This window comes from Colletotrichum scovillei (genome assembly GCF_011075155.1).
Source record: "Colletotrichum scovillei strain TJNH1 chromosome Unknown Contig00007, whole genome shotgun sequence".
NCBI classification, from domain to species: Eukaryota; Fungi; Ascomycota; class Sordariomycetes; order Glomerellales; family Glomerellaceae; genus Colletotrichum; species Colletotrichum scovillei.
In genome coordinates this window covers 2,561,085-2,586,760 of record NW_023336265.1, presented here as the reverse complement: position 1 = coordinate 2,586,760, position 25,676 = coordinate 2,561,085, and the positions used below count along the sequence as shown (strand labels likewise).

Here is a 25,676-nt window from a genome sequence, read left to right as displayed (position 1 = left end):
TCTTTACCTTGGGTACTACATACACCACAGGTTGATAGGGGGCTTCGTGTCTCGGGTGGATACTCGCTCACGAGTATTCAGAGGACTCACTTAGGCAACCCCTTCAACAAAAAACCAAACGCGTCTAACGCGCCTCAGGGAGCTCCTTCCGTTGCTGCGGAAGATTAGGCACGGAAGGAAGAAGGGCGGAGAAATCGACTCACATCCATTTGATTCCAAGCCCTTTCCACTTCACTTTTCCTTCACTTTTCCTTCCATCTCACTCACATCCGCTTCCTTCCACTCTCCTCACGCGCGTTCGCTTTTGCTCTATTCTCAACTCACTCATCATTCCTTACTCGTCCTCAGCTTTCTTATCACCCGAACAAGTTCGTCACCGTCACGAAATGCCTCACAATGGCGCCGATGCGAAAAATTGACGTAGTCGAGTACGTCCGCCATCTTTCACGTCTTTCCACTTTCCAAGTAGCATCGCTAACACAGATACAGGATTCTCAAATCTAGAATCATCAAGTTCATCGTAGGAGAGGACAAGGTCGAATACAATGTCCATGAAGCAGCAATCAGTGGCCTCTCCGGCCCACTCCGAGCACTCGTGACCAACGGCATGAAGGAGTCTATGGAGGGTGTTCTTGTCTGGGATGAGGTCGATCCTGAGGTCTTTGCTCAAATGGTTGAGTACGCATACGGCCGTGAGCTACTTCTTCGCGACCACAACGAACGACGGGGCACAATCGATGACGACGACCTATGGGGCACGATCTACGACTACTGCGACGGCCACCAGTACGACTACTACGAGGTTAGTCTTTCACTAGAGTATCGTATTGTCAAAAACGATATCCTGGAGTGGAAAGATGGCGTATCTGCGCCAGCACTCAGTCACTGCCCAGATCGTTTCAAAGATCTGCCAAAGTGGGTTGATCCGGATGACGTTGGCAATTACCTCTTGCACTTTCACTCAGAGGATTATTTCATGGCCCACGCGCGCCTTTACTGCTTGGCTGATCAGTATGCCATTGTCGAGATGGCAATGCTTTGCGTTGAGAAATTGCAGCGAATTCTCTACGAGCATCCTACAACCGAAAGCTTCCACGAATCCATCTGCAAGCTCTTGCTTTTCGTCTGGCCTAGAACTTTGCCCAAAGACGAGCTTCGATCACTTCTCATCGACTTCGTTCTAACGAACTTAACAAATGCGCTCGTCCTCAATATTGACAAGTTTGGGCCCGTCTTAGACGAAATCCCTGAGATCGCTGTTACTATTCTACGCAATGCGCCTGCCCACTACTGGCGAGCACTGGACTCCACAGAGGACTCCACAGACTGAAGGGACATCGTTGCAACTCATTTTGCCAGGCCTTAATCTGAGGCCTCTACAGTCAAGCTCACTTTCTTCTCACTTACATACTTCATGTATGCTCGAGCATCGAGAGAAGCCAGGCAAGGACTGCCGAGGGAAGGGGGAATGAGATCACGGGACATGGGAATTTGAGAGCATGGAAAGATGATGGAAAGGGATCCCAGAGAAACCGCTTTGGGGCTGTGACCCAGAGGAAGTCTGACATGGCGAGGCTTTTCACTTGCCGGGACACCTTAGACAGCATAGCACACAATACCAAGGATCAGAATGATTGTATTAGTTCTCGAGCGTGTACTATATCATCACGCAGGGATAGACTTCTTTAATCTGAAGTTGGATTGATTGTCGTTTGAGTGTGCCTAGCAATGTCCAATCCAAACTTTGAGCGATCAGGTACCTGACTTGTTGACCGTGATCATGTAGCAATGACACCATACATCCCAGCTCCTTCTACCCAAGCCTCGCGGCTGTTTATGAGAAGCCGCAGGAAACACATCAAACCGGAGGCGCCAGTAGCCTTTCATCGCTAAACTCCCGAGACACAAGAACCTCAGTTATCTTTTACCCCAATGTCTCTGCTCTTACGTGGACTGTCTTTTCTGATAAACACTGTCTTCTTTGTGGACAGGGCTGCTTCCAATCAGTCACCTTTTGGCGGCCTCCATTCCTCAAGGCACCTTCTTTAGGCAGTGTCTCAACACGGAGCGCAATGCTTCAACGAGAGAATCATCGAAGTAGACGAGAAACAAAGAACACATGTGTGTGTATCCTACAGGAAAGTACAGAGGACCTGGATCTGGAACCTGCCCTCACTCTACTTACAGAAAGAAAGAACAAGTCAGCTCCAGCTTCTTCCTTTCGCCACGGCAGGGGGCAAAATTCTGGCCCCTCTCAGCTTCTGCTTTTAAAGTAACCTCTACGAGGCTTTCTTTTCGTGGTCTGTCCAACTCTCGACACCACATACACACACCACATCGCGAAAGCCGCCACGATGTCTCTCAAACGGAAGAGAGGAATCGACGAGTAAGTTTCTTTTTTTTTTATACACGAAGTCGATGGTCGATTGAATTTATGGTAACATCTCATAGGATACTTGACTCCCGGATGATCACTGTTGTTGTTGGCAAAGGCGATTCGAAGCGCGAATACGGTGTCCACGAAGGAGCTCTGGCCCATCTGTCGGGGCCTCTTGAAGCTTTACTTACGGGCGGTACGCAAGAAGCCCTCGAGGGCAAGATTATTTGGGACGATGTCGAACCTGCCACCTATCGCCTCCTTTCACATTACGCATACCAAGGCTCCTACCCGATACCCTACCCCGGGAACACAAGCGACATCGAATATGACTTAATAGAAGGAGGAGACGCAAGAGAAGAGACAGTCCATTACGAGTCGTTACGAACATGGATCGAGTCCATGTCATTAGAGAACAACAACGAACACCTCGCAGTTTTCAACTTTTGCAAGAAGCACTTCTGCAAGTACGGAGTCAGGAAATTGCCTTCACCAAGCAGGGACCATTTGGTTCAGGGAGAGGAATCTGAGGGGCAGAATTCAGAGATTACTGTCACATTGGATGACCTCTTGAAGCCATCGGAACTCTACATTCTCGCCGACAGGTACTTCATCGAGGACCTCAAGGAGTTATGCGTCAATGATGTGGACCGCAAGCTGTGCAACGCGGCTGGAGACACCATGTTGATTGGCCACATCTGCTCCGTACTTCGATTCCTCCATGCACAGACGTTACCCAAGGACAAACTTCGCAAGCTGTTTTTACGATACCTCGTTGCGGATATGGTGTTCACAATGAAAAACGGAGTTGAAGAACTGATTCGCGACTTTGCGGACTATGCTGTAGAACTGCTGCTTGAGATACCCCATACCTACTGGGAAGAACTTCAAGGTCGAGCATCAGAGTCACCAGATGCTTAAAGCCATTTGAGGCCCGGTACTTCATTCAAGGGATCTTGTCAGAGGGGAAACGCGTGGAATATCGGTGGACGCTTCGTCGGAGTGGTGAAGGTCACTTCAAAAGGGGATTGAGATTGTCGTTGACCGGGCACGTCCCAGGGGAACCCGGCATCTGAGAGGTTCATCGAAATGACGGGAATGTAACATTTCCTGTTTTCCAGATAGTCTCACTTTCAACAAACCTTGTTAGCTTTGCTCCTTAATCACAACACTCGATCAAGGGATGAACAAATTTCATCAAGAACTCTTCCACAAAGAGTTATTTTAGAAGCTGGAGCGCAGAAGAGTTTGTCAAATGGAAAGAGCTTCTCGAAAGAGATTTGTATTCTGTCTATGTGAATGTTCCAGAACTGTCATGTTCTGTTGGCCAAAGAAGTTAGCTGCTTTCTTCTAGAATCCACGTTCAACGTTCAAGTCGTTCCTCAAATGAATGCAGCTTCGTAATTTGCTTGCTATTTAAAAACATGCGATTGCTCAAGAACGCCTTTCCTTCTTCCCTGCGATGAACTTCTAGAGAGAAAGATCCTCTCCTGCTCAGCACTTGCAATTACCATCGCACCATACCTCAATTGCCTATTCCTATCCTTCTTGCAAGCAAGTTGATTCGCATAACTCGATGAAGCACTTATCCCTGTCTCATCAAAACTTTTCTTTGCTCGCCGTCGCGTCCGGTTGTGCCGATGCAAACTTTGCATTGACATCATTGATCGCCTTCTTTCTTTCCTCCCAATACGTGGGGAGCTCAGTCATGATTTCAACCCCCAGCTCAGGTACGCGATGCAGCAGATCGGTGAAGCTGGGCATCGCGCGCACCATGCTAAAGTCGGCAACGCACGTCTGAATCAGCAGTTTTCGTATCTTGTCTCCCGGCATCGTGTTGGCGAATGCAAATACGATGACGCCGAACAGAAGCTGATAGCCGGGGTTGCCGAGTCTCGCGCGCGTCAGAGAGCTGTGGAGACGGTGAAGGCACACCTGCCTCAGCTGCGCAATGTCGTATCTGTCGGCGAATATGTAGAGTCGGACATGATGCATGCAGATTTCCCCAAACAGGCGATTCGCGACCATGAGGTCGAAATTTGCCTCGAGTTCCTCGTCCTTGTTCCACGGCAACCCGGGCGGCATGCCGTACAGCTTTCCGGGGGTTCCTTGGTTGATGAAAAGCGTTAGGTAAGTCAAACCCCCCACTTCCTGGCACCCCCCTGTTTCTGGCACCCACAAAAACGATGGGATCACAACCCAACCTCCTCATTACTATTAACTATTGATCCTCAACCACACCCACTACAATACAACTGCCAGCCTCACTAGGGCATTCAGAGTCGCTGGATTCAGCCGTAATAACCTCCTTTTCACCCGCTTCGATTTGAGCCCGATGGATATCCCTGATGTTCGCAAACTTCGTGTTGGGATCGATCTGAACAGTCTTCCTCTTCCTAACTGCAGCGTTGGTAACTTGAGCCCTCAGGTGAGCCAGCTGCTGCTGGGCAGCTGCCAGTTGCCAGGCCTGCTCTGTGAAGCCTTTTTTCACCTTCCTGAACAGCAGCCGTTGAGTGCTGGTATCATTGTCGAGTTGGGTGTATAAGTGCAGTTGACCGCTGAGCTCTGCCAGCTTCCTGGGTGTCGACCAGACCACTGCAGAGGAAGCAGAATCCCATGGCTCAACAGGGGTAGTTTGTTGACCATTATGGCATCGCTTTTTGCCCCGACTGGTTGGTTTGGGTGTGGTGGGCTTAGCAGAAGGCTCAGGTAATACCATAGGGTTCATCAGGGCTTAACCATCGCTACAGGGTGTAGACCAGTCCACTTCCAACCACTTCTGATGTTCGAGACTGATAGACCAGCAAGTCGAGCCTTCTGGTAACAGTCCAGGAAGTTCCTTTTACCTATAATGGTAGAGTCGTTCCATTGAGACAAGTAACCGAGCTCCTTCCGATAGGCTGACTTAACAGGGCTGAAGACAGACTGGTCAAGTGGCTGGAGGACATGAGAGGAGTGTGGTGGTAAGAACAGTAAATGGATATTGTTAATATAGCAATTCACATGAAGTCTGTCGTCGTATGACCCATGCCCATCCACAATCAACAGTCGAGCCTCGCCCTCAGCCTCGGGCATAGTCTGTGGGATAAACACCTTCTCTAACCATTCAATGGCAGTTAAGTCTGTAGTCCAGCCATTATCTGTTGCTGTAAACTCCCACCCATCGTATGGAACCAGATGTAATGGAAACCACTGTTGTTGGACCGTCTTCCCTTGAAAATGATAAGAGGACGAAGTGCCCTACCCAAGGCTGAGATACACTCAATGATAGAGACCCATGCCCTCGACCCAGGTTGTTTCTTGCGAACAGACGTCGTCTCAGCCATGCCCAGCACTAACCCATTAGCTCCCTGACCCTCGAGGATGCCAGTCTCATCCATATTATATCTGTTGGCTGGTTTGATGTCCTTGATCTCAGGGATAGCAAGGAACTTAAACCAGTTCCTAATGACCTCAGTAGATGCCCCATTAACGCGTCTAGAATCGATGGAACGACTTCTCTGAACCTTAATGATAGGGTTCCTTCTCACGAAGGCATAGATCCAGCCTTTCCTAATGGTTTGGTATCCCCAGCAGCAGCCAGAACTCGCTCTGCGAATTCCTTCACCTGTTGGTGCGTTGGTGCGAGGCCCAGCGAAGCCTGAATGCGAACCCATTGTGCCAGCTTACTCCTGGTCAGGAGACAGCCTCTGCCAGTCAGCAAAGCCACTTTCCTAGTCTGACCACCTTGGAGACGTAGTTGGAGGGTTGATCGTGGTATCCCATACTCCAATGAGGCTCTCTTTTGACTCTTGCCGTTTGAGATGTCCTCGAGAGCCTGACGAAGCTGATCTTCGGTATATTGAGGCATTAGATATAGAAGAAGGTATGTGCAAAAAATGAGCCCATTTGGACTCGAATTGAAAATGTTGTGATAAAAGGAGGTTGGGGGTGGGCATTGCGTTGTGGTGGATTTTCGCGTTTTTGTGGGTGCCAGAAACAGGGGGGTGCCGGGAAGTGGGGGGTTTGACTTATCTCAGATACGGTTGCTTGCTGGATAATCTGAAGTCGTATTTTAGGACGTGCTCCAGAAGGGAGTCGTAGGTCTCTCCCGGAATCAATTTGGCGTCGTCGGGCTTTTGATCTTTAGCCTTTTGAAGTTTGTGCGACGTCGTCACGTTGTAGTTTCCGTAGAACGCAAATTGGATAAAACTCGTGAACACCTCTGGCTCGACGTCTTCAATCTCGACGACACCCTCGAGGGACTCGCGCGTGTGGTTGGCTAGCATGCGGTCGAAGACTACTGATCGGGACGCTACGAGCTTCTCGTGGATCTGGAATGGCTTTCGGTCTGGACCGATCCGAAAGGTGACCACTCGTGAGGTGAGTACGCTGGCCAATGGTAAGTATGTGGTATGTTCAGAACCGAAACTGAATGTCACGTACCCTTCAAGACCTTCAAGATCAGGTATACCTCTGTTGAACGAAGCCGCTGTGGAACGGTGAGGGAGACGTCCACATCGTTCTGCTAGAGACAACGGAACCCGACTGGGGGTCGCCTTCGGTGGTTCCATGACTGCTGTGCTGGAGGTGAAGTGGAGAAGTTTCAAGTCGACTTCTAAGAGTCTTTCTGGATTTAAGAACTTGCAGAGCCGCAAACAGGTGGATTAGTGGAAGGAGGTATCCGGACGTTCTTCCCTGTTTTGGACGTGGTTAAAAGATTCAGTCCCATTTATCACGTAATAACACTAACATGCCGAATTCCGCTTGTTTCCCCTTCTAATACACGTATATTTCGCAATTGCTGGTTAATGAAACATTGTGATGCTCACTTACCTACTTGTTATTACCACTATATAGGTAGTTCTCATCCTTATTGTATCCGTAATCTCCATTTTTTCAAGGAGATATTTCTCATATATTCAGTAGAGAATACTTTTCAGACGAAGAATAGGAACAGCAACGACAATCAAAGAGGTAGATAGGATACCTATACCGCGATAAATGCTTTTTCTCCCCCTACTTGATGAGCCACGTTTCAGTGATTCCATGACACCGCTATCGCTGTTAGTGCGGCTGAGGTCGGATCGCCAATAAAAGTTCCAAGTCTCTTTTTGTAGTCCTTAGACCGCTGTCTATCTACAGCGCCTCATAGTCCCTTCGCGAGACCGTGACATTGGAGCAGGTCGTTCCGCCTCGAGTCGCGCTTGGGACACGAAAACAATCGTTCGGGCAAGGCGCACTTGCGTTGTACTGCCATGAGAAGAGAGGGTCCGTCTCGTTTGTGAGGATCTGTCCGATCATGGACGTTTGATAGCCAGGCAGCTGGCGAGATTGCTGGAATACGTCGTACTAGATGAGTTGGTTCAGCAAGAATGCCCCTAACATGTTTCTGTTGCAGGGGCTCTTACACTGCTGAGAGTCATGACACCCCAGCCGACGTTATAGTTGTGTTGGATTGTGGTCCCATAGACGTATTCTGACAAGTCGTTGTTAGTTTTCGGCGGGAATAACAGTCATGGGGGATAAACTTGCCTTTGAAACCCGCCCACCGGATTGCACTAGCGCACTGGAACCTGTTAGTTACCGGTGCTGCCAGCTTCCTGGTGACTTGAAGCACATACCATCGGACACGACTCGGCGTTCGTGTATATTGATAGCTCTCCCCATGCGGCATAGATCTGCCTGTCGAAAATGTGAGCTCTTGTTCATGAACAGTCAATTGCAGGCCTTACGTTGGCGTCATGCCTTGTTCAGCAAACTTGGCTGTGCATGCGTTGATGGCTGAGATCTCTCCGTGAACTGGAAGTTTTCTTAGTAGGTCGTAGCTACAATTACCATAGTTCTCAATACGTACTAGTAGGGTCGCCAGTTCGGAAGTTTGCTCCCTCGCAGACAACTTCGTCGCTGGTATGGTTTACGATGATGGTTCCAAATGCGGCAAAGGGGCAGCTGAGAGGATGTAAGTCAGATCCAGGACTGTACTTGAATCCGACATGGAAAATAGACACTTACGGTCCGCTTTGCCGGAAGAGCGCCTCGTTCGCCTGGAGAACATTAGCATACGGACGGCGGCATAAGACAAGAACCTAGCGCCCAGACGGTTCAACCTTTTGCATGTACTCGACTCGTTTCGCTGCTGGGATCGAGTTGACCGTGAGACCGGACATATCCTGGTCGTCGTTGGGAACTATGAAATGCGCCGAGCCTAAACTCACTCCACCCAGCGCCAATAGTACTTGTGAAATGAGCATCTTGTAATATGACAGGTGATAGCGGTCCAACAAGCGATGAGATGGCAAAGCTGATCAACTCCCACATACTCAGCACCTTTTAATAGCGACACCGTCCATGAGTCTTGAGAGTGCCATGGTCGGCGAAATGCCTCAAGAGATAAGGGTGGTCGGGGAAAAGTGGAGAGCCACGCGGTATCATCCCGACATTTCGGTCCCATGGATCACATCGCGCCGGACATTGAAGCTATCACCATGCGCAACCCCGCAGTAACCCCACCCCCGTTGACATGGATTTGTGCTAGTGCCATTTCTTATCACTGATGATTTGCGGTGACCTCCTTGGCATTACCTTACATGGCGAAGATATCGGCTAGAGATACCGGCGTTGGCTGTTTTGTGCCGGGTATAGGCCTCGAGTGGTATGAGGTGCCTTCTTTCCTGGTATTATCGTTTCGGCAATCTATCAAACAGCGTCGTGGGCAGAGGCCTATGAAGGAAGGAAGAATGATATGACGGATTCGAGAGAAAATGTCAAACACATTGGCATCACACTTTTGGATAATGAATACGTGAACTCGTTGTCTTTTTTGATGTCCCTATGAACGCTATTCACCACTCAAACTCCGAAAAAGCCTTAGTATTCTGTCGAGCCCTTTCTGTGACGAAGATAATTTCCCACCGTCCCAAAGCTTTCCCCATAGACTCCAGTCTGTAACACGCAAGACCCTTAGTCGTCAATTGGAGGAGCTACATTCGGTAACTTGTCGAGCAGTTGGCGGGTGAAGGCTTCGTCCTGCACGAGCGTATCCCGAAATCTCGGATGATGTCTCGAAGTGGGGAGAGTGGCGACAAAGTATTCCAGGATGACTTTGCGAATCTCATTGCCGGGAGCGCAGTCAGCGATGTGCTGAACAGAATCCCAGACAGTGAGCAGATCAGCCACGGTGTACCTGTTGAGAGGCATGAAAAGCAGACACTCGCGGAAGTGCGCTTTGCAGAGATCCTTCAAAGGATGGACATCGTATGTGTGCGCCACGTTCAAAAGGGCGATGTGGGCGTTGAGGGTGTCAAAGCGAACGTTGCGGCCAGGGAGTTTCTTTGCCTCGAGAGCTTCTTTGTGGATCGATTTGTCGAGCATTATGTAGCTACCCTTGAGTTCGCGAAGGAAGTTCATGCCAGAATCGTGGATGAAGGGGTTGCTCTCTGAATACTCGTCTCCCCGCTCGAGCTTATCATAGAGTGAAGGCAAAAAGCTGACTTCGTCGGAGGCAAAGGAGCGGGCTTTGAGAACTTGAACCGTGTAGTCTTGGCGATATGCGTACTCCACCAGTCGAGTGAATGTAGCCTCATCGATATCTCTCAGAGTGATTGAAGCGGAACTGGGCTGTCCTTGTCCAGAAGGCGGCATACGCATAAGCTTTGGAGAGAGGAATTCCATTACAGCTCTGGGAACCGAGAATGACTTGCCGCTTTCGCCGACATGATATTCGATTTGCGGCGAATTGAGAACTCTGTACACAGACAGTCAGTGGCCATACCCTTTACGGCAATGATGAGATCACTTACTTGCTCATGTCAAGCATAGGTCGAATCATGGTGACCATTGTGTTCCCCAAAGTGTGAGAGAAATTCTGGTGGCCTCTCGAAATGTTGCCGATGATGTGGTAAAGGGATGACTGTGTTCCAGGGATCCGGCGTGAATTTGCCAACCTCGTTGACAGCCCTCGACAGCCTCTGAATGCAGAAAACTCAGGAAGAGTCTCATGCAAAGCTGCGTGTGATGGAAGAAAGAGCTGCCGTTGAAGCGGCAAGGACCGGAAGAATAATAGAAGGAGTCGGTCACTGAGAAATTCCGGTAGAGGCCTGGGAATTTGACACCTGAGGTTCGACCTACTCAATACTATGCGTTCGTCAAAGGGCAAGAGCCAACGAGAGCATCCTTCCTCTTTCACAATTGGAACATGAGAACATTTCTACATTCTTATTGGACTTTCTCATTCCTGGCTGAGGTGTGAAAATGCCGAAGCCATTGCACACTGCACGTTTCATGTCTTCCATGGTCTGTAAGATCAAACTGACAATACAACCTCGGAATCTTCAGGAAAACTAGCATTGTGGTAGATACTAGAAGTGTAATAATTTGGTAGGCCATCTACCAGCGTATCTACTGAGGTATCGCAGAGATCTGAGATAATTAAGCTGTCACTGAGTTCCACTTCATCTGAGGAGGCCTGAGGTGCGTAGCAGTCAACCGCACCTAAGTTATCTTCACTGTTTGATCACGTGCCGTAAGCTCCAGATTATTCCATCTTCATGATAGTAGTGCCCCTGAACTCACTTTTCGCCTCATTCTGCCATTTCTTTTTTGCCGTTCCGTGGCGATGAACACTCTGCAATTCTCAGGGTTCGCCACAAACTGCAGTTGCTGTTCGTATGAGCGCAGCTGCGCCATCATGACTTTGGGTATTCGAGGCGTCACTTGATTGGAAATTGAACGCTGGACGGTTTGTGCGTCGTGGCAATGCATGATAAGTCGAGGACTGTGCAGTTGTCGCTCTCATGAAGTTTCCCGAGTTACCGGTCTAAAGTGGAGACCCGCCGGCGGTGCGGGTTCGGCTACTAAGGCCGGCACTCATTGACAAGTCCCCGATGCTTTGTGATGCCGTCAGCAATTGAAGGCGTAGTGTAATTTTACTGCAACTTGCGCCTCAATCCGTAGTCGATGGTCATGTCTTCGTTTATGTACCATCAAATAAAGACATGACCTCTCCGAGCACCTATTATCCGATCATATTGTCCATGGTACAAGGTTTCGTATCTTGTTTCGTACTCGGCTTGAACCTCGCTATGGCCCTCTAAACGCGAAACCGAGGTGCATGCGACTACAACTACCGAGCGGTTCCCACCAGCCAGCGACGCTTCTCATCCCAACCCCGCCTGTTTCTTCCAACGCAACATCCGCTGCAACACTCGAGCACCCAAAGCAACTCAACTCAACTCAACCCGTCGCCGCGCGCCTGGCTTCAACGATGGCCGAAGATCAGAATACCACGGACGACTCGCATCGCGTCCCAGAGCTGCCGCTTCTCTCGAAGGTCAGATACGGCGCTACGGCCTTTGCGATCCAAAATCTCTTGGTGAAGCCCGCACTCTTCGTTCGCGATGTCAAAGCACATGTCATCCCGCCTGAGAACCGTCCAGAGATCGTGAAGACGTACGAATGCAGGCCGTACTTACCCGTGAGGTGCGTTCTTTCATTTCAGCCCAGTTTCTAGGGATCCTCATCGCACTGGCGCAGACGCTGACACGTTCCAGGGTCTTCTTCCCGAAATGCTTTGACAAAACGTCCAAAGACAAGCTGCCGGTTCTCTTCACGATCCATGGTGGTGGATTCGTGCTCGGTACGCCAAACGACAACGACGATTGGAATCAGACGTATGCTTCGCAGCACCACTCAATCGTCATTGGTCTCAACTACGCCAAAGCTCCGGGTAACCCGTTCCCCAAGCCGATCCATGATTGCGAGGAGCTCTTCCTCGCCGCGCTCAATGATGACTCGCTTCCATTGGACCGTACCAGAGTATCGCTGGCCGGTTGGTCTGCGGGCGGAAACCTGACTCTGGCTGTCGCGCAACTCGAGACAGTCCGGAAGCATCTCACTTGCATTGTGCCGTTGTACCCGGCGGCTGATCTCTCCATCACGGGAGAAGAGAAGGCCCCGACGCGACAGTACAAGCCTGAGCTTGGAGGTTTCCGTGCAAAGGAGAAAGACTTCTTGCAAGGAATTGCACCAGTGTTTGACTGGGCTTACAAGATTCCCGGCGAAGACAGCCGCAACCCGCTACTCAGTCCTACCTTCGCGCCCAAGGAGGCTCTGCCCAAGCAGGTCTTTATGATCGGCTGCGAGCTGGACATGCTTGCCCAGGAAGGTCAGAGGCTCATTCACAGGCTTGCGGGCCGCCCGCCTCCACCAGCAAAGGTTGGAAAGCCTGAAGTTGTTGGTGATGGCGAGCTCGTGCTAGACGACGAAGTTTACCACTTCGAGGTGTCTGGAGCTGACGGAAGCCGCTACCGGTGGCTCTTGGTTCCTGATACGGTCCATGGCTTCGATCAGCATCTGGACGGTATTGTCCGTGATCCGGTTCTGCTCGAGGACGCCAAGATCAAAACGCAAAAGACCATCAAGATTATCGGAGAATGGATTCTTCAAGCTCCTCCTATCAGCGCAGCTTGATGTTTAAGTTGGATGAGACAGGTGCTGGACTGGTTTATATGGAGGTGCAGGCGTCAAAGAAATCGATATGACCGTGAAAGGATATCAGCTGCGAGGCTTTTCCTATTTGGTTTCTGTTTTTAACGATACTCTGTATGTTATGTACTTGCGACTATGTTGATATGAATATGACAACGTATTTACTTGCTTCATTTGTCAATCATTGCCATTAGCCTACGTCAAACAGATGCGCGATGAATATCAGCAACCACAAGCTCACGCTATCAGTCCTTTGAGTCCGCAGGTACAGGATGGAAGCGAGGCTATAACCTTTTGCTGTGTAACATCGTGCGACAAGCCTATCTTTACTCAAATCTATGGCTAGAAGAAGCAAAAGCTCGGCTTCCATCGCGACGAACCTCCGAACATTCTAGGAGACTGTGTCCATCACAGGTGTAACGATGCTGACATTTCTCACGAGACTCGGAGACAAAAGCTATGCAAGTGAAGCAATCTAAATGAGATATTCCTCGCTACTCCATAGGCCTTGGTAATAAAACATCATTCTCTTCAGTATAGGGAGTGAGGTGTGCCACGCCGGTCTGCGTACCCTGATAGTCGAGACCATCTTCCAAGATACCATTATGTCCTTTCGGAGTGACTCACAGAGTGTTCTCGCACCATGCAGAAAGTACATGGTCTATTTCTCTTGAATATCTTCCAAAGATATCTATAGGCACGAGCGCTCGTAGGCCAGAGCGATGCAGGGTGGTTGCATAAGTCCCTGGTTCGAATCCAGGTCGTGCCCTTTTTGTCCTTCTGTGACTTTCTGAACTCATCATTGCTCAGCTCTCATCATCTGTAACTACGCCCGACAACTCGAATCTTAACCGCAAGCAAGCACTCAAGATCTAGCTTTTTCCCCTCGACTTTGATACGTCCCCTTTGCATATCCTGAAGGCTGCTAAAGCTTTGGAGACGAGACCCTTTCACAATGAGCCTGTAGATCCTGACGATCCCAAGTTTTCGAGAAGTCTGTTACCCATGAGGGTCTATAGTCAGTTGATGTGGTACCTGGCTGAAAGTTCATCTGATGCATGATGTGGTCATCTACTTTCCAGCCAAGAAAGTGATTGAAATCGCCCCGCAACTCACGCGCTTCTAAATATACGTGAATGAGGTAACAAGATCCCCTTCTACAATGGTATAACTAGGTACTCGAGAGGATAGTTCTTGCAGTACGAAGGGGCCATGCTCCACGACTACCTGTCAAGGCGATCTCGCGCGACTTGGAGGGGAGTTCTCACGGTTGCGAAACAAATTCGTGAACAACGAAAGAAATCACAACGCAACTCGTGTTGTTTGTCTAAGTCGAATTTGATTCACTTTCTAGTCTTCCCTTTACTCGGTTCAGCTAACTCGAAACCACCGTGCCAGGTGCCGGCATCTTAAGATTGATCAAATAGTCGTCTACAACGCGTGAGGCATCACCCTTCAGCAAATAGCTTGTATGCCCAGACCCTTCTCTGAGAAGCAAAGTCGCGTTTTGAAACTCTTCCATCATACCAGCCGCATACACCAGGCTCGTCGCCGGATCAAATCTTGAATGTACGAGCAAGATGGGCGGCGTGTCCTTGATATTCAACGCTGTCCGAGGATTCGTAATCTTGACCGGGTACCCGGTGCAGTCAATCACCCGATGCCAAAATTCTCCCATGCCTGGCGTAGTCGTGAACGTACGGGTCATGTCCGCAACTCGCTGTACTTCGACATGATCCTTGGCAGCGAAGAAATGTCCGTCCTGGCACTGCACATTTGTAATGGATAAAGAGCGAGAGTCGGTAAAAATGTCGCCAGATAGTAGGCCCGGAGTGAAGAAGGAGCCTTTACCGGTAGCCCCGAGCTTAAGCATTTCAGCAAATGCTCTCCGGTCTTGGGGGAACTCCAGAGTCGACCGCGCAGAGCCTATCACGTTGTTTGGTGTGGCAACAGGCAAGCAGCCGGTTTTGATGGTCCCGTCACACTCAGCAGCCTTGAGGTTCCCCGCGCCCGCAACTTCGAGGATCTTGTTCCATGTCTGTCGGATGTCCTGCCCTCCCTCTCCGCAATTAGTAGCGTTAGCTTCGCAGAACCGGAAGAATGCCTGGATGGTGGCGTCCAAGGACGTGGCTTGTGTCATGATGTTCGATGCGAAAGATCCAGTGTGCTGCAACATCCCATCAAGCGCCATGGCACGGATTGCCTTGGGGAACAGTGCAGCATACTGAGCCCCAAGCTGTGTTCCATATGACACTCCGAAATAGTTCATGGGTTCTCCGCCAGTAGCTGTCTATTGTCAGCTCCTCCAGCCAGGACAATTTAATAGGCCATAGACCTTACCCACACGGACAGCCTCCATGTCCTTGGCAACGAACGTTGTGTCCATGTTGTCGAATAGCGGACCAGTCATTGCCCGGCAAGACTCACCCACAGCTTTGTTGTAGTTGAACAGCTTCTGGAAACCCTCCGGCGTAGTCGCATCAAACTCGCTTGGCTGATTGGCCAGATTCGTGTCACACTTCTGCGGTGTACTCAAGCCAACGCCTCTGGGGTCCATTCCAATGATGTCGAACGACTGGCGTACCGCGTCGCTGATGTAAATCCCTTTCGAAGCCATTCGTGCGACCATGCTCGACGCTGCCCCTCCAGGCCCGCCGGGATTCACAAAGAGATTGCCAATGCGCTTGCCTTGTGCCGGGAGTTTGACTATCCCCAACTGAACTTGAGGACCCCCAAGGTCATTGTAGTTCAATGGAACCGAGAAGTTTGTACATTGGAGAGCCGATGTGGCGTTGTTGCCTTTGAAAGGTCGAATGTCCCCGGGACAAGCTGCCCATACTATCGGTCCCTGGATTTCCTGATGGGCTGGTCCGACAGGTTGAGGAATATTGACGGCCGTCGCAGCGATAACGAATGCCACGACGCCCAAGAGCAGGCGGGAAACCTGTGAGTCCTTCATCATGAGCTACTTGGGGACGTTTGACAGTGTTGAGATCCTGAACTGCCCATGAAGGTTGCCGTGTCGTAGGTTGAAGTGATCGTCCACGGACGCGGCAGAGAGGGGAGGGTACGGACGAGAAGATTCTTAAGAGTTTAGTTCGTTTCCCCATCAGATTGGGTTCGTCGGGAAACATGCTTTTGATGTGCCCCTGGCAGGCACCCTTGAATCATGAACCACCCCCTGGAAGTGCTGCTTGTTAGTGTACTGGCCTTGCGACGACACCAATTTTCGCTTTTTGTTTGTGGCCGAAGTGTCTCGCACCTGTGTCAACGTCTGCCTTGCTGCCCATAGGAAAGTTGCCATAGGAAGGTTGAAACTGTCCTGCAAGGAATCGGAACCGATTAGAGTTTGTGTAAGCTTCCGAAAAAAGCTTATTACGGCAACTATCCCGCCGGCTGTATGGAAATCGTAAGAAGCTAGCAGCGGTGCCAGGCAGGCCAGGTACGGTAATTAATCTGTCTATGTACGCGGTAGTGCATCTGCGACCTCCTTGGAAAGAGTTGTCGCAAAGACGACTTGATCGCGGGCAGCAACGAACGCCTAATCCCGCACCACACTATCAAAGATCGAACGGTCAAGTTGGTGTCCTGGCTGGACCAAGCTGTTGGAACCTGCGTGATTCGAGTTCGTGAATTCAGTCCAATCGCTATGCACCGTGCACGCTTGTTTGTTTGCCTCGCATTGTCCCTGTCCGTTAAAGCAGACAACGATTGGGGTTATTCACTAAAAAACGGCATAACTTTATTGTCTCGGGCATTTGTAGCATGGCACTCATGGTCTACTCATTGGCCACCGGAGAGCGCGATGCAAGTAGCACAACGTGGCGTAGCTATTTCGACGTTACACCTGTAAGTTTACCAGCCCCGCCATTTTGATCCCCCTATCATCTACCTGGACAATGCCATCAGGTGACCACCAAAGCCCAAACTTATGCGGCTACGGCTTTCTTTAGAAGAGCCTTTGAGAGCAAGAATGACTAGGCAAGGCGATTGTAGCATCACGTCGGAAAGGCGAACAGACGCGGAAAGGCGGGAGCATCTTAGCGCGCCGCAATCAACCGTTGCGGTACTGGAAACTCGATGTTTGTTCGCAGAACTGGACAAACTACAGTGAGTACTTGCTCTTCTGGCAGACAGTCGCCTGGTCGTAATTTGGGCATCGAGATGTGTAATAGAGATGCAGGGTTTTTTTTTTTTTTTTTTCTTTTTGGAAATGGGGAGTAGACACAAAAGTCTTGCTAACAAGCCTATCCACAACACCAATAAGTTGATTTTAGGGATTATATCATTGAAACTACGCGATTGAGGCGTGGCCTTGGGTGAAAGATGCCATCACGACGCCGACATAACGTTGCAGAGCTTACTAATGGGTTGCGGACTAGTGACAAAGTCTGGTTTCTACAAAGGGCGATTTGTGTACGTCCCGGTGGGTTGTCCGCAAACTCCGCAGCGGCGCAGATCTCCGCAAGGACTCTTCGCCATCAGGTAGGTTAGATATAAAGGCCATAGAATGATTACCAGGTGTCGTGGCATTACAAAAGTACAATTATCGATTCTAAGGACAATTCAAGGCTTTTGTCTCAAATTCTTTTCTAGCAAATTTCGAGGGTCGCGATATTTCGAAGTTTTATCTACAACCATCATGACTCCTACAATCCTCATCGCTGGCGCAACAGGCAACACTGGTCGGAGCGTCGTCAAGACTCTGTCCCATTTTCTGAATAATAGCGATGTATCGCCTGATACCCGCATCCTTGCTCTTACGCGTTCCATCGATTCGTCGGCCGCCCAGCATCTTGCAAGTCTCCCTAGTGTTACAATGATCGAGAAGAACTGGGTCGATATCAACGCCTCTTGGCTGCGCGAACAGAACGTCATCAAGGCTTTCATCGCATCACACAACGGTCCGAGCCAATTCGCCGAGGAATCGACCTTCCACCAGGCCGCATTGATGGCCGGCGTACAGTACGTTGTGCGCATCTCCACAACGGCTGCCAACGTCCGTCCAGACTTCGAGGCTTACTACCCGCGGACTCATTGGGCTATTGAGACCATGTTGAGTTCGCCAGAATTCAGAGAACTCAAGTGGACGTCCCTACAGCCAAACATTTTCTTCTCGGCACACCTATACAGTGCGGTTGAGTTTGTCAAAGAATACCGTCAAACGAAGAAGCAAGGGATCCTGAAACTCATCGCCGACAAGGACGCACCCGTAGGCGCAATAGACCCTGACGATATTGGTACTTTTGCTGCTCATTTGCTGTGGAAAGAAGATCCTTCTCGGCATAACGGGGCAAAGTATGTTCTGAATGGGCCTACGGATGTGACTGGCCGAGACATTGTTCAGTGGGTGGAGGAGGCAATTGGTGAGCCCGTGGACAACGTCGAGTACAGGGATGTGTCTCTTGTGGACGCTATGGTATTAGCAACAAAAGAGTCCAAGAACCTGATATCCTCGATCAAGGCAGCTCCAGTTACTCTGTGGGAAGGTAAATGTCCGGCGTCGACCACAAGCAAAGAGGTCATCGAAATAGCTGCGCCCAATCGTTCAGTCATCGATGCGTGGAAAGCCCTCCTGTCTGCAAACTAAGAATACTTTGATTGACATCAAATCTGTCATTCGAAGGGCTAAAGTTCGCCATTGCAATCTGTACCTGAGCCAACGATTCGAAGAGATATTTCGTACACAGCTTCTGTCCTATAGATAGAGCCCAAATAATAGTCTAATTTACCTTACTTATCACATCGGTACCATCCCGATGTCCGCTTTCTGAACCCGTCTGATATGCGTTCAGGTACTGAAGGAGCCGTGTAAGCGAGCAAGTATTCGAAGTTCAAGTTGCTGGAATGAGATCACCACCACACCTAATTGGTATTGTTGCCCCGCACAATGGTCGACATCCACGTCACGATTCGTGCATACATGTAATACATGATTGGCAAAGCGACCGGTGAATCACAAACCCCTCACTTGTGCAGCTCAATCGGTTTCCGTCGGAATACCTGCTGGGCCTGTTACCTCACGCTGTCTCAGAATTGTACAACTCCATTCGAGAGGCTCAAGCTCGATGAAAGTCAACAGGTGGACTGCCAAGCCTGAAACCCCTCCTCTCCTGCAGCCAGCTCGATCTAGTCTAACGTGTGCGGGTGTAGCCGAACAGTTTGTGTGGCCAGTGCTACTCTAGGAGCGATCTCCCCGGGCCGACGGTGATAGTTCCGGATCATACCCGATCGGACCAGACCTATCACGACCCCCGGGAAATTTGTGAGTTTTTGAATAGTATAGCACACAAAGTCTCTTCGTTTCTCGGCCCTCGCCAGGTTTAGTGTGCCAGCCATTTTAGCGACATTACAGCTTCCTCATTCGTCGGGTAATTGGTCTGTTTGAGCTCGAAATGAAGGGCTGGCGAATGTCATTCGATATTGGATTTTTGTCCACTCTTTTCAGTCTAAGTAACGTACATCGACAATTTCTTCTTATTCTCCTCGTCACAGAAATATGGCAGCGATGCAGTGGCTCATGTCCACGTCGTGCAGATATTCACTCATACAACAGGTTGCAGCCGTTGCCTGTCTCTTCCATGATAGGCGGCGGCTATGTGAGACACGCATGCTCCCGCTGCGAGTTCGAGCAAAGCCCGCCCGGATCTAACCTTCTACGGCAGCACGGTATGCATGAGAATCGAACATCTTTGATATTCTAACTAGTAATTCGTACGTTTTGTTCACGGAAGGGCATTTTCTAGTTGATCGGAACCTCGCTGAGATGACACCGGTGAGTATGTGGAAGGCATTCCCGTGAGGGGTCATTGAAACTGGCATCATACAAGATGCAAGGTCTGACCGGTCAAGCCGCTCGATAAAGACCTTGCATAGAAATGGGTGAATTCATGAAGGTCCTAGAAGGCGAAAGCGGTTGTTGATCGCCAGCCTGCATAATATTGTTTCGTCACCGCGAAACTGCAAAACGCAGTGCCATCTACCCATTGGTTTGACCGCGACTTGAGTCGAAAGAAGTTTCAACGAGATTCAGGAGGCGGCCACTGGAGAATGCTTGGATCGAATTGTATTTATAAGGCCTCTCCTCTCGCCTTCAGTCCTGGAAAACGTCGCCCAAGCTGACCGCTGAAACTCATCAACCACCTCCTTACCTCTTCTTCCATCATGACTTCCAAGAACACGGCGTACAATACCACGGCCACCTACGAGGATGAGTCTCATCAGATCATCTCGTCGTACTTCATTGGGCCCCAGGCCGAGAACCTTCCATACTTCAAGCAGAACATCAACATCATTTTAGATGAACTCGAGAGTGCGCGAAAGAGTTACTACCCTGAAGATGGAGTACGTTTTAAAGATACTCAACTGCTTGATAAGTACAAATCAGTCATGATGCTGATATGAAGCAGAATTTCATCGATGAGAAGACACAGAACACGCCTGCTTTCCGCAATTCCATGGACAAGCTCCAAAATGCCGTTCGGAAGGCCTCCAACATCTTGGGCAAGTCAAGCATACCATTCTGGTCCCCTCGTTATGAAGCTCATATGTCAGTGCTTTTCGCTAAGCCTCTTTTTAATGGGTCATTCTTGAACTGATTGACTTAGGTGCACTGACCTGACCATGCCTTCAATGCTGGGATACTTCATGACGATGCTCTACAATCCAAACAACGTCGCGTTCGAAGCCAGTCCACTGTCAACCTTGGCAGAGATAGAAGTGGGCGAGCAGTTGTGCGATCTCTTTGGTTACAACATCAAGGAGGACAACGCCGAAGCACCTACTTCTTGGGGCCATGTGACCTGCGATGGCACCGTTGCCAATCTGGAATCCATGTGGTAAGATCCTTCAGTCCCTACAATACTGTCAGACGCTAACATCTAACTTCCAGGGTCGGTATGTATCAACTGTTGCCTTACAATCTCGGTTACTCATACGTTCCCAGCTCGAAACCTGAAGTTCTATCCCCTATCGCTTCGCAAGGCCTTTGGGAATGGCGAGGCACTCAACTTTCTGTCGGAGGCTTTCAAAGTTGAGACTTGCAAGGGTGAAACCAAGTTGTTCACTGATCTATCGACCTGGGATCTGCTCAACTTGAAGCCATTCGACATTCTTGATCTACCCGATCGACTATATCAGGAGCACGGGGTGTCCAATGCATTCCTTTCAGATGTAATGAAGAAATTTACCATCCAGTCCACCGGAAAGGATGAGTTGGAGCGAGAGTTCGGGCTTGATTTACCAGGCCAATACATGTTGTCGAATACCAGGCACTACTCTTGGCCCAAGGGTGCTGGTAAGTAATTGCCTCTCTTTCAATGTCCTGATTGGAGACTAATCACATTCAAATAATCTAGCAATTAGCGGGTTGGGCTCCGATAATGTCATCGGCATTCCAGTCGATGCGGGAGCTCGCCTGGATTTGGGCGCTTTAGAGAAGAAATTGCAGGAGAATCTTGACAAAGGACAGCCCGTTTATGCGGTGGTTGCTATCATAGGTTCCACGGAAGGTAAGAGAGAGCCAACGGACCGCACTGAGTTGACAAAAAGCTGACCTAACCTTCAAAGAGGGTGCCGTGGACTCTCTCAGCGGTGTTCTAGCCCTGCGCAAGCAATTCCAAGCGAAAGGATTATCTTTTGTTGTTCATGCCGACGCTGCCTGGGGTCAGTGTTCCGAGCCTTCGAGAATTGACTCCGTTTGCAACTGAATGCGCTAACTTCATTTCAGGTGGATATTTCTGCTCCATGTTGCCAAAGGACTATCGGCCAGGAGATGTCATGAATCTTCCCACTGACATGGGTGCGGCCGATGGCTTTGTGCCAGATGCGACACTTCGTGCCCAGACTCAGGATGATTTGTTCGCCATGCGCTTTGCCGACTCCATTACTGTTGACCCCCACAAAGCAGGCTATATCCCTTATCCCGCTGGTGGTCTTTGCTACCGTGACAATCGTATGCGGTTCTTGGTCACCTGGACGAGTCCTTACTTATCGCGAGGCTCGGTCACCAGCATTGGCATCTACGGTGTCGAAGGAAGGTCAGTCTACCTATTGGAAGAGATCTAGCAGTGATGGAGAAGAAACTAAATATTCATATTCACTGTAGTAAGCCCGGTGCCTCTGCGGTTTCGACGTGGTTGTCAAACAGGACAATTGGTCTTGATGCCGAAGGCTATGGTGCCTTACTTGGAGAGGTTACTTGGACTTGCAGCAGGGTATGTCTCATTCACTTTCTCCATCATTCTCAGGGTTCGTTGTTCTGTCTTTCAACTCTCATGCTGACACACTCAATGAAGCTGTCGGCAGAGTGGGCAGCGTTGACAGACTCCGAAAGCCCTTTCGTCTGCGTGCCTTTCAACATGCTCCCATCTGAGCTTGAGCCAAATGCAACCGAAGAGAAGATCGAGGCCGAGAAGAAGCGTATCAGGGATGAGATTGTCAAAAAGACGAACGCTTCCATCATTGCCGAAGATGAAGCCAGACCGGATGACGAAAAGGTCATGAAACTTCTGAGAAGTTTGGGTTCAGACCTCAACATCAACGCTTTCGCCCTGAACTTCCGCTACGAAGACGGACGCTTGAACGATGATATCGAAGAGGCCAACTACCTCATGCAGAGAGTCATTGAGGCCCTTTCTGTCGACAGCCCAGACGACGATCCCACCAAGATTCCTCTCTTCTTGACTTCCACCGAATTCTCAGACGAACTGTACGGAGAGTGCAAGGCAAACTATGTCAAGCGACTCGGCCTAGAGCAGAGTTCACAAGACTTGATGGTGTTGCGAAACGTCGTCATGTCCCCATTCCCTACTGACGGCAACTTCACAAATCAGCTCGCCGACATCTTCTATGACGTCGTCGCGAAGGAGACTGAGGTCTGTTCCTGAAAAGTGTATCGTTCTGTGTCAATAGCTGACCGACTTTTGCAGATCGTTCGCAAGCGCAATACGCCGGCACCGGACTTCCACAGTTTCCTCATTCAGGGCACAGAGGAGATATACCTGATCCATCTGCCTATGTTCCATGTGGCGAACCATCGACAGCAACTCATAGTCAACGCGAGCTTTGACGAGAAGTCGAAGGCCAAGTACATTGCTTTGAAGAAGTCGAACCCCACCGAGCCGATGCTGCTCGTGACTCAGCGCAAGGTCATGGCCAAGGATGTCATTGAGCAGAAGGGCCACTTCGATGGTCAGATTATGACAAAAGAGTCGTAAGAGCATGTCAACTCGTGGCACATTATGTGTTAGGAATGGATCCCACTAACGATTTTAGCGGCATCATCCTTCAAGACGTTTGTGTTCAGTTGGGGAAGACCGTTGTTAGCCGCCCATTGAACTCCAAGTATCGCCTTGATAAGTATCCGGATACCTTCATGCCATTCTACCTCTACGGAACTCGTAAGTGCATTCAAACTGCTAGTCTTACCTCTGACATTTGGCTTACCAAGTTCATACAGCAAACGAAGCCAACATTGATCACGTCATTACTCGTGCACCGAACACGCAACTATCCGCTGGCCGCTGTAAGCTCAACTTCTACAAGAAGGTGGACGACTCAATCTGGAAGAAGCCCTTGGTCCTTCTCATTGAGGATGTCCGCGAGGCGCCCATGCAGCCATTCCCGTCGAACATTGAGATTGGTAGCAAGAATGCCGCCATCATTCCCCAAGACGATTTCTATCGTGGGAACACTGCCAAAGAAGGTGGAAAGAACCCCGAGCCTCAGAACGATAAGACCACTTCCTCCAAAGAAGGCTTCAAGATTGGTGTTCCTGGCATGTCATTCTCAGTGTCAACCAAGGACAACAGTTCCCAGCCCAAAGGGTACGGTGCCCCAGGGTATGGTTCTCAAAGCTACGGTTCCCAAGGCTATAGCTCTCAGGGCTATGGCTCTTACGGCTACGGATCTCAGGGCTACGGATCCCAGGGCTACGGATCTCAAGGGCACGGTCCCGCAAAGGATACCGACTGCCGCGATTGTGGCAACGGGAACGGCAGCAACAACGGTGGCGGGAAGGTAACCTCCAGCAACAGCAAACCAAGTGGCGGCAACGGAAACAATGCTTCCCAGATTCACAAAGAGGATGAGTCCAGCAAGCCTCACACTTCGGCAAAGATTGTCAACAGTGGAACGCGGAGTGGCGCCGCCAAAGGGTCCAACTTTTTCTTCCGACCGGGTGCGACCTTCAAGGTCGGAGTCTGGGAAGACGGTGACCGTTCTAATACCAGCTCCAAGTATGCGAGCTTTGAGCTGGGCAGGTTCGTTGGGCGAGGCGAACTCACTCTTGGGGAGAGCGTGTACGTGGACAGTGAGGCCATGAACCTTGACCCCTTCAAGAAGGTTGAGAAGGTCGCAGAGTGGCGTCGGGAGTTTGACAAGATTGGTAAGGAGCTGGACTAGGCAACTGAAGATATTTGAGCAGTTGTTTTTCTCTGAAGGTGAAAGTTCCCCACGATTAAAGTTAAACGCAAAGGTTTTCTACAAAATTGAACTGAATTTGAGCTACAAGCTCCCTCACTCTCATAAATGCAACGAGAAATACAGCGTACGAAATTGAAGAGTCCTTTGACCTGATCTTTGCACTAGCTCTGGCTTTCATGCGCATTCTGAACCTTTTCATACTTTTCCTTCTCATACATTGACCGGAGAATATCAAGGAATGGTGGCACCCAGAACAACAAAGCCACGACTTGTCCGAACGACCAACCTTTCTGATCAACCACATCCATCAAAGCATTAGCTCTCACCAACAGGTATTGATACAGAAGGCATAAGAAGAACAGACTTGTCGCCAAAGATAGTATAAAGAACGTGAACAGAGGTTTACTCAAGAATGCATGAAATCCGGAAGGTCGCTTGCTCCGATCAAGACCTTGGGGCTTGGCAGGCGGTAACTGACCCACTGCGTCGCTTCTCTTTTGTGTGGTAGCCACAAGGTGTCTGGTGATCAACACGAGTAGCACCAGCGTTGTCCATATCCATAGGAGTGGTACAGTCTTGATGTTTGCGAAGGAACTGTTGTCGTAAAAGCCGGAGAGGAAACCGACGGGGTCCGTACCAGTCAACTGATAGCAAAGTAATATAGCCGGGCCACCGCCACATGCTTTGGCACTGAAGAGGCTGTCTATGGCTTTGTCCAGAAAGAGCCTGTCATGTGTAGAAATCGAGAGGTTCCGAACGAGTATGAAGAAGGTCACGGTGTTGAGCAAATAGCTTACAAATACCAATGCGGTCGAGAAACGCGATCGAACTCCGTGGCTATGAAGCAACATTAGGGTGAACACTGGTGGGAGGAAGCCCATGATAGCTGTCAAGATTAAGGCATATCCGTTCAATGGATCGATCTCATCGGGCCGCATGATTAGTGTTGCAATAGCCAAAGAAACTAGACCAATCAGTCAGTTGATCACTTGCAATAGACAATGGATAGTGATAAGAATACCATCCAAGGGACCAAGATAGGTAGGTACATACTGCCAAACAGAGCTTGAACTCTCACAAATGTCTCCAACGGGCTTCTCAGACTTTCTCTGACAGTTGGTTGAGCCTGTGATACTTTCCACAATTGGAATCCAGCCGATACCATGATGGCCGTAGCACAGATGACGAGCAGTAGCGCTTGAATGAAGTACGAGATAAGAACCTAATGAAGTAGTAGATCAATACTTCAGACCCTTAAGCCTACTGTTAATGCCGGGAGGGGAACTCACACCAATGCCCAAGACGTCAGGATCCACATAAGGTAACGAGCAGGTATTGTCGCAAAGCCTGACTACACAGTCCGGGAGACCCAACATGTAATCGAATGTCGTTGGAGATGACAACAACT

At 49.8% G+C, this 25,676-nt stretch overlaps 9 protein-coding genes across 9 annotated transcripts; 5 read left to right on the top strand and 4 right to left on the bottom strand.

The window, feature by feature from the left end:
- Positions 1-7: 7 nt before the first annotated feature.
- Positions 8-1,330, top strand: HER10_EVM0011785 (uncharacterized protein; the record flags this gene model as incomplete). The annotated part of the gene is made up of 2 exons (XM_035481204.1): positions 8-428; positions 490-1,330. The coding sequence occupies exons 1-2, from the start codon at positions 397-399 to the stop codon at positions 1,328-1,330; spliced, it is 873 nt and encodes a 290-aa protein (XP_035331880.1). The 5' UTR covers positions 8-396.
- Positions 1,331-2,354: 1,024 nt separating this feature from the next.
- On the top strand, positions 2,355-3,298 carry HER10_EVM0013244 (uncharacterized protein; the record flags this gene model as incomplete). Its single annotated transcript, XM_035482608.1, has 2 exons — positions 2,355-2,386; positions 2,452-3,298. The coding sequence occupies 2 exons, from the start codon at positions 2,355-2,357 to the stop codon at positions 3,296-3,298; spliced, it is 879 nt and encodes a 292-aa protein (XP_035331976.1).
- A 678-nt stretch (positions 3,299-3,976) lies between these two features.
- HER10_EVM0007121 (uncharacterized protein) lies at positions 3,977-4,462 on the bottom strand (the record flags this gene model as incomplete). Its single annotated transcript, XM_035476687.1, has 2 exons — positions 3,977-4,289; positions 4,311-4,462. 2 exons carry the CDS (start codon positions 4,460-4,462, stop codon positions 3,977-3,979), a joined length of 465 nt encoding a protein of 154 aa, XP_035331576.1.
- Positions 4,463-7,495: 3,033 nt separating this feature from the next.
- Positions 7,496-8,610, bottom strand: HER10_EVM0006598 (uncharacterized protein; the record flags this gene model as incomplete). The annotated part of the gene is made up of 8 exons (XM_035476179.1): positions 7,496-7,708; positions 7,768-7,835; positions 7,892-7,925; positions 7,981-8,041; positions 8,092-8,158; positions 8,214-8,308; positions 8,372-8,403; positions 8,467-8,610. The coding sequence occupies 8 exons, from the start codon at positions 8,608-8,610 to the stop codon at positions 7,496-7,498; spliced, it is 714 nt and encodes a 237-aa protein (XP_035331542.1).
- A 709-nt stretch (positions 8,611-9,319) lies between these two features.
- HER10_EVM0005269 (uncharacterized protein) lies at positions 9,320-10,187 on the bottom strand (the record flags this gene model as incomplete). The annotated part of the gene is made up of 2 exons (XM_035474891.1): positions 9,320-10,103; positions 10,159-10,187. The coding sequence occupies 2 exons, from the start codon at positions 10,185-10,187 to the stop codon at positions 9,320-9,322; spliced, it is 813 nt and encodes a 270-aa protein (XP_035331464.1).
- A 1,341-nt stretch (positions 10,188-11,528) lies between these two features.
- HER10_EVM0002822 (uncharacterized protein) lies at positions 11,529-12,953 on the top strand. Its single transcript, XM_035472516.1, has 2 exons — positions 11,529-11,836; positions 11,908-12,953. The coding sequence occupies exons 1-2, from the start codon at positions 11,622-11,624 to the stop codon at positions 12,824-12,826; spliced, it is 1,134 nt and encodes a 377-aa protein (XP_035331305.1). The 5' UTR covers positions 11,529-11,621; the 3' UTR covers positions 12,827-12,953.
- Positions 12,954-14,219: 1,266 nt separating this feature from the next.
- HER10_EVM0004215 (uncharacterized protein) lies at positions 14,220-15,806 on the bottom strand (the record flags this gene model as incomplete). The annotated part of the gene is made up of 2 exons (XM_035473867.1): positions 14,220-15,130; positions 15,185-15,806. The coding sequence occupies 2 exons, from the start codon at positions 15,804-15,806 to the stop codon at positions 14,220-14,222; spliced, it is 1,533 nt and encodes a 510-aa protein (XP_035331401.1).
- A 1,680-nt stretch (positions 15,807-17,486) lies between these two features.
- On the top strand, positions 17,487-18,434 carry HER10_EVM0001989 (uncharacterized protein; the record flags this gene model as incomplete). The annotated part of the gene is made up of 1 exon (XM_035471720.1): positions 17,487-18,434. The coding sequence occupies one exon, from the start codon at positions 17,487-17,489 to the stop codon at positions 18,432-18,434; it is 948 nt and encodes a 315-aa protein (XP_035331250.1).
- A 1,574-nt stretch (positions 18,435-20,008) lies between these two features.
- Positions 20,009-24,247, top strand: HER10_EVM0007719 (pyridoxal-dependent decarboxylase domain protein; the record flags this gene model as incomplete). The annotated part of the gene is made up of 12 exons (XM_035477265.1): positions 20,009-20,188; positions 20,254-20,393; positions 20,452-20,659; positions 20,804-21,140; positions 21,202-21,354; positions 21,413-21,508; positions 21,573-21,882; positions 21,951-22,059; positions 22,141-22,719; positions 22,774-23,057; positions 23,120-23,244; positions 23,304-24,247. The coding sequence occupies 12 exons, from the start codon at positions 20,009-20,011 to the stop codon at positions 24,245-24,247; spliced, it is 3,465 nt and encodes a 1,154-aa protein (XP_035331614.1).
- Positions 24,248-25,676: the final 1,429 nt, after the last annotated feature.

Excerpts from the sequence above, each read along its gene's own strand:
- HER10_EVM0002822 (XM_035472516.1), top strand. The coding sequence starts at position 11,622 with ATGGCCGAAGATCAGAATACCACGGACGACTCGCATCGCGTCCCAGAG. Across the intron at positions 11,837-11,907 it reads AGGCCGTACTTACCCGTGAG|GGTCTTCTTCCCGAAATGCT; the intron begins GTGCGTTCTTTC and ends GACACGTTCCAG.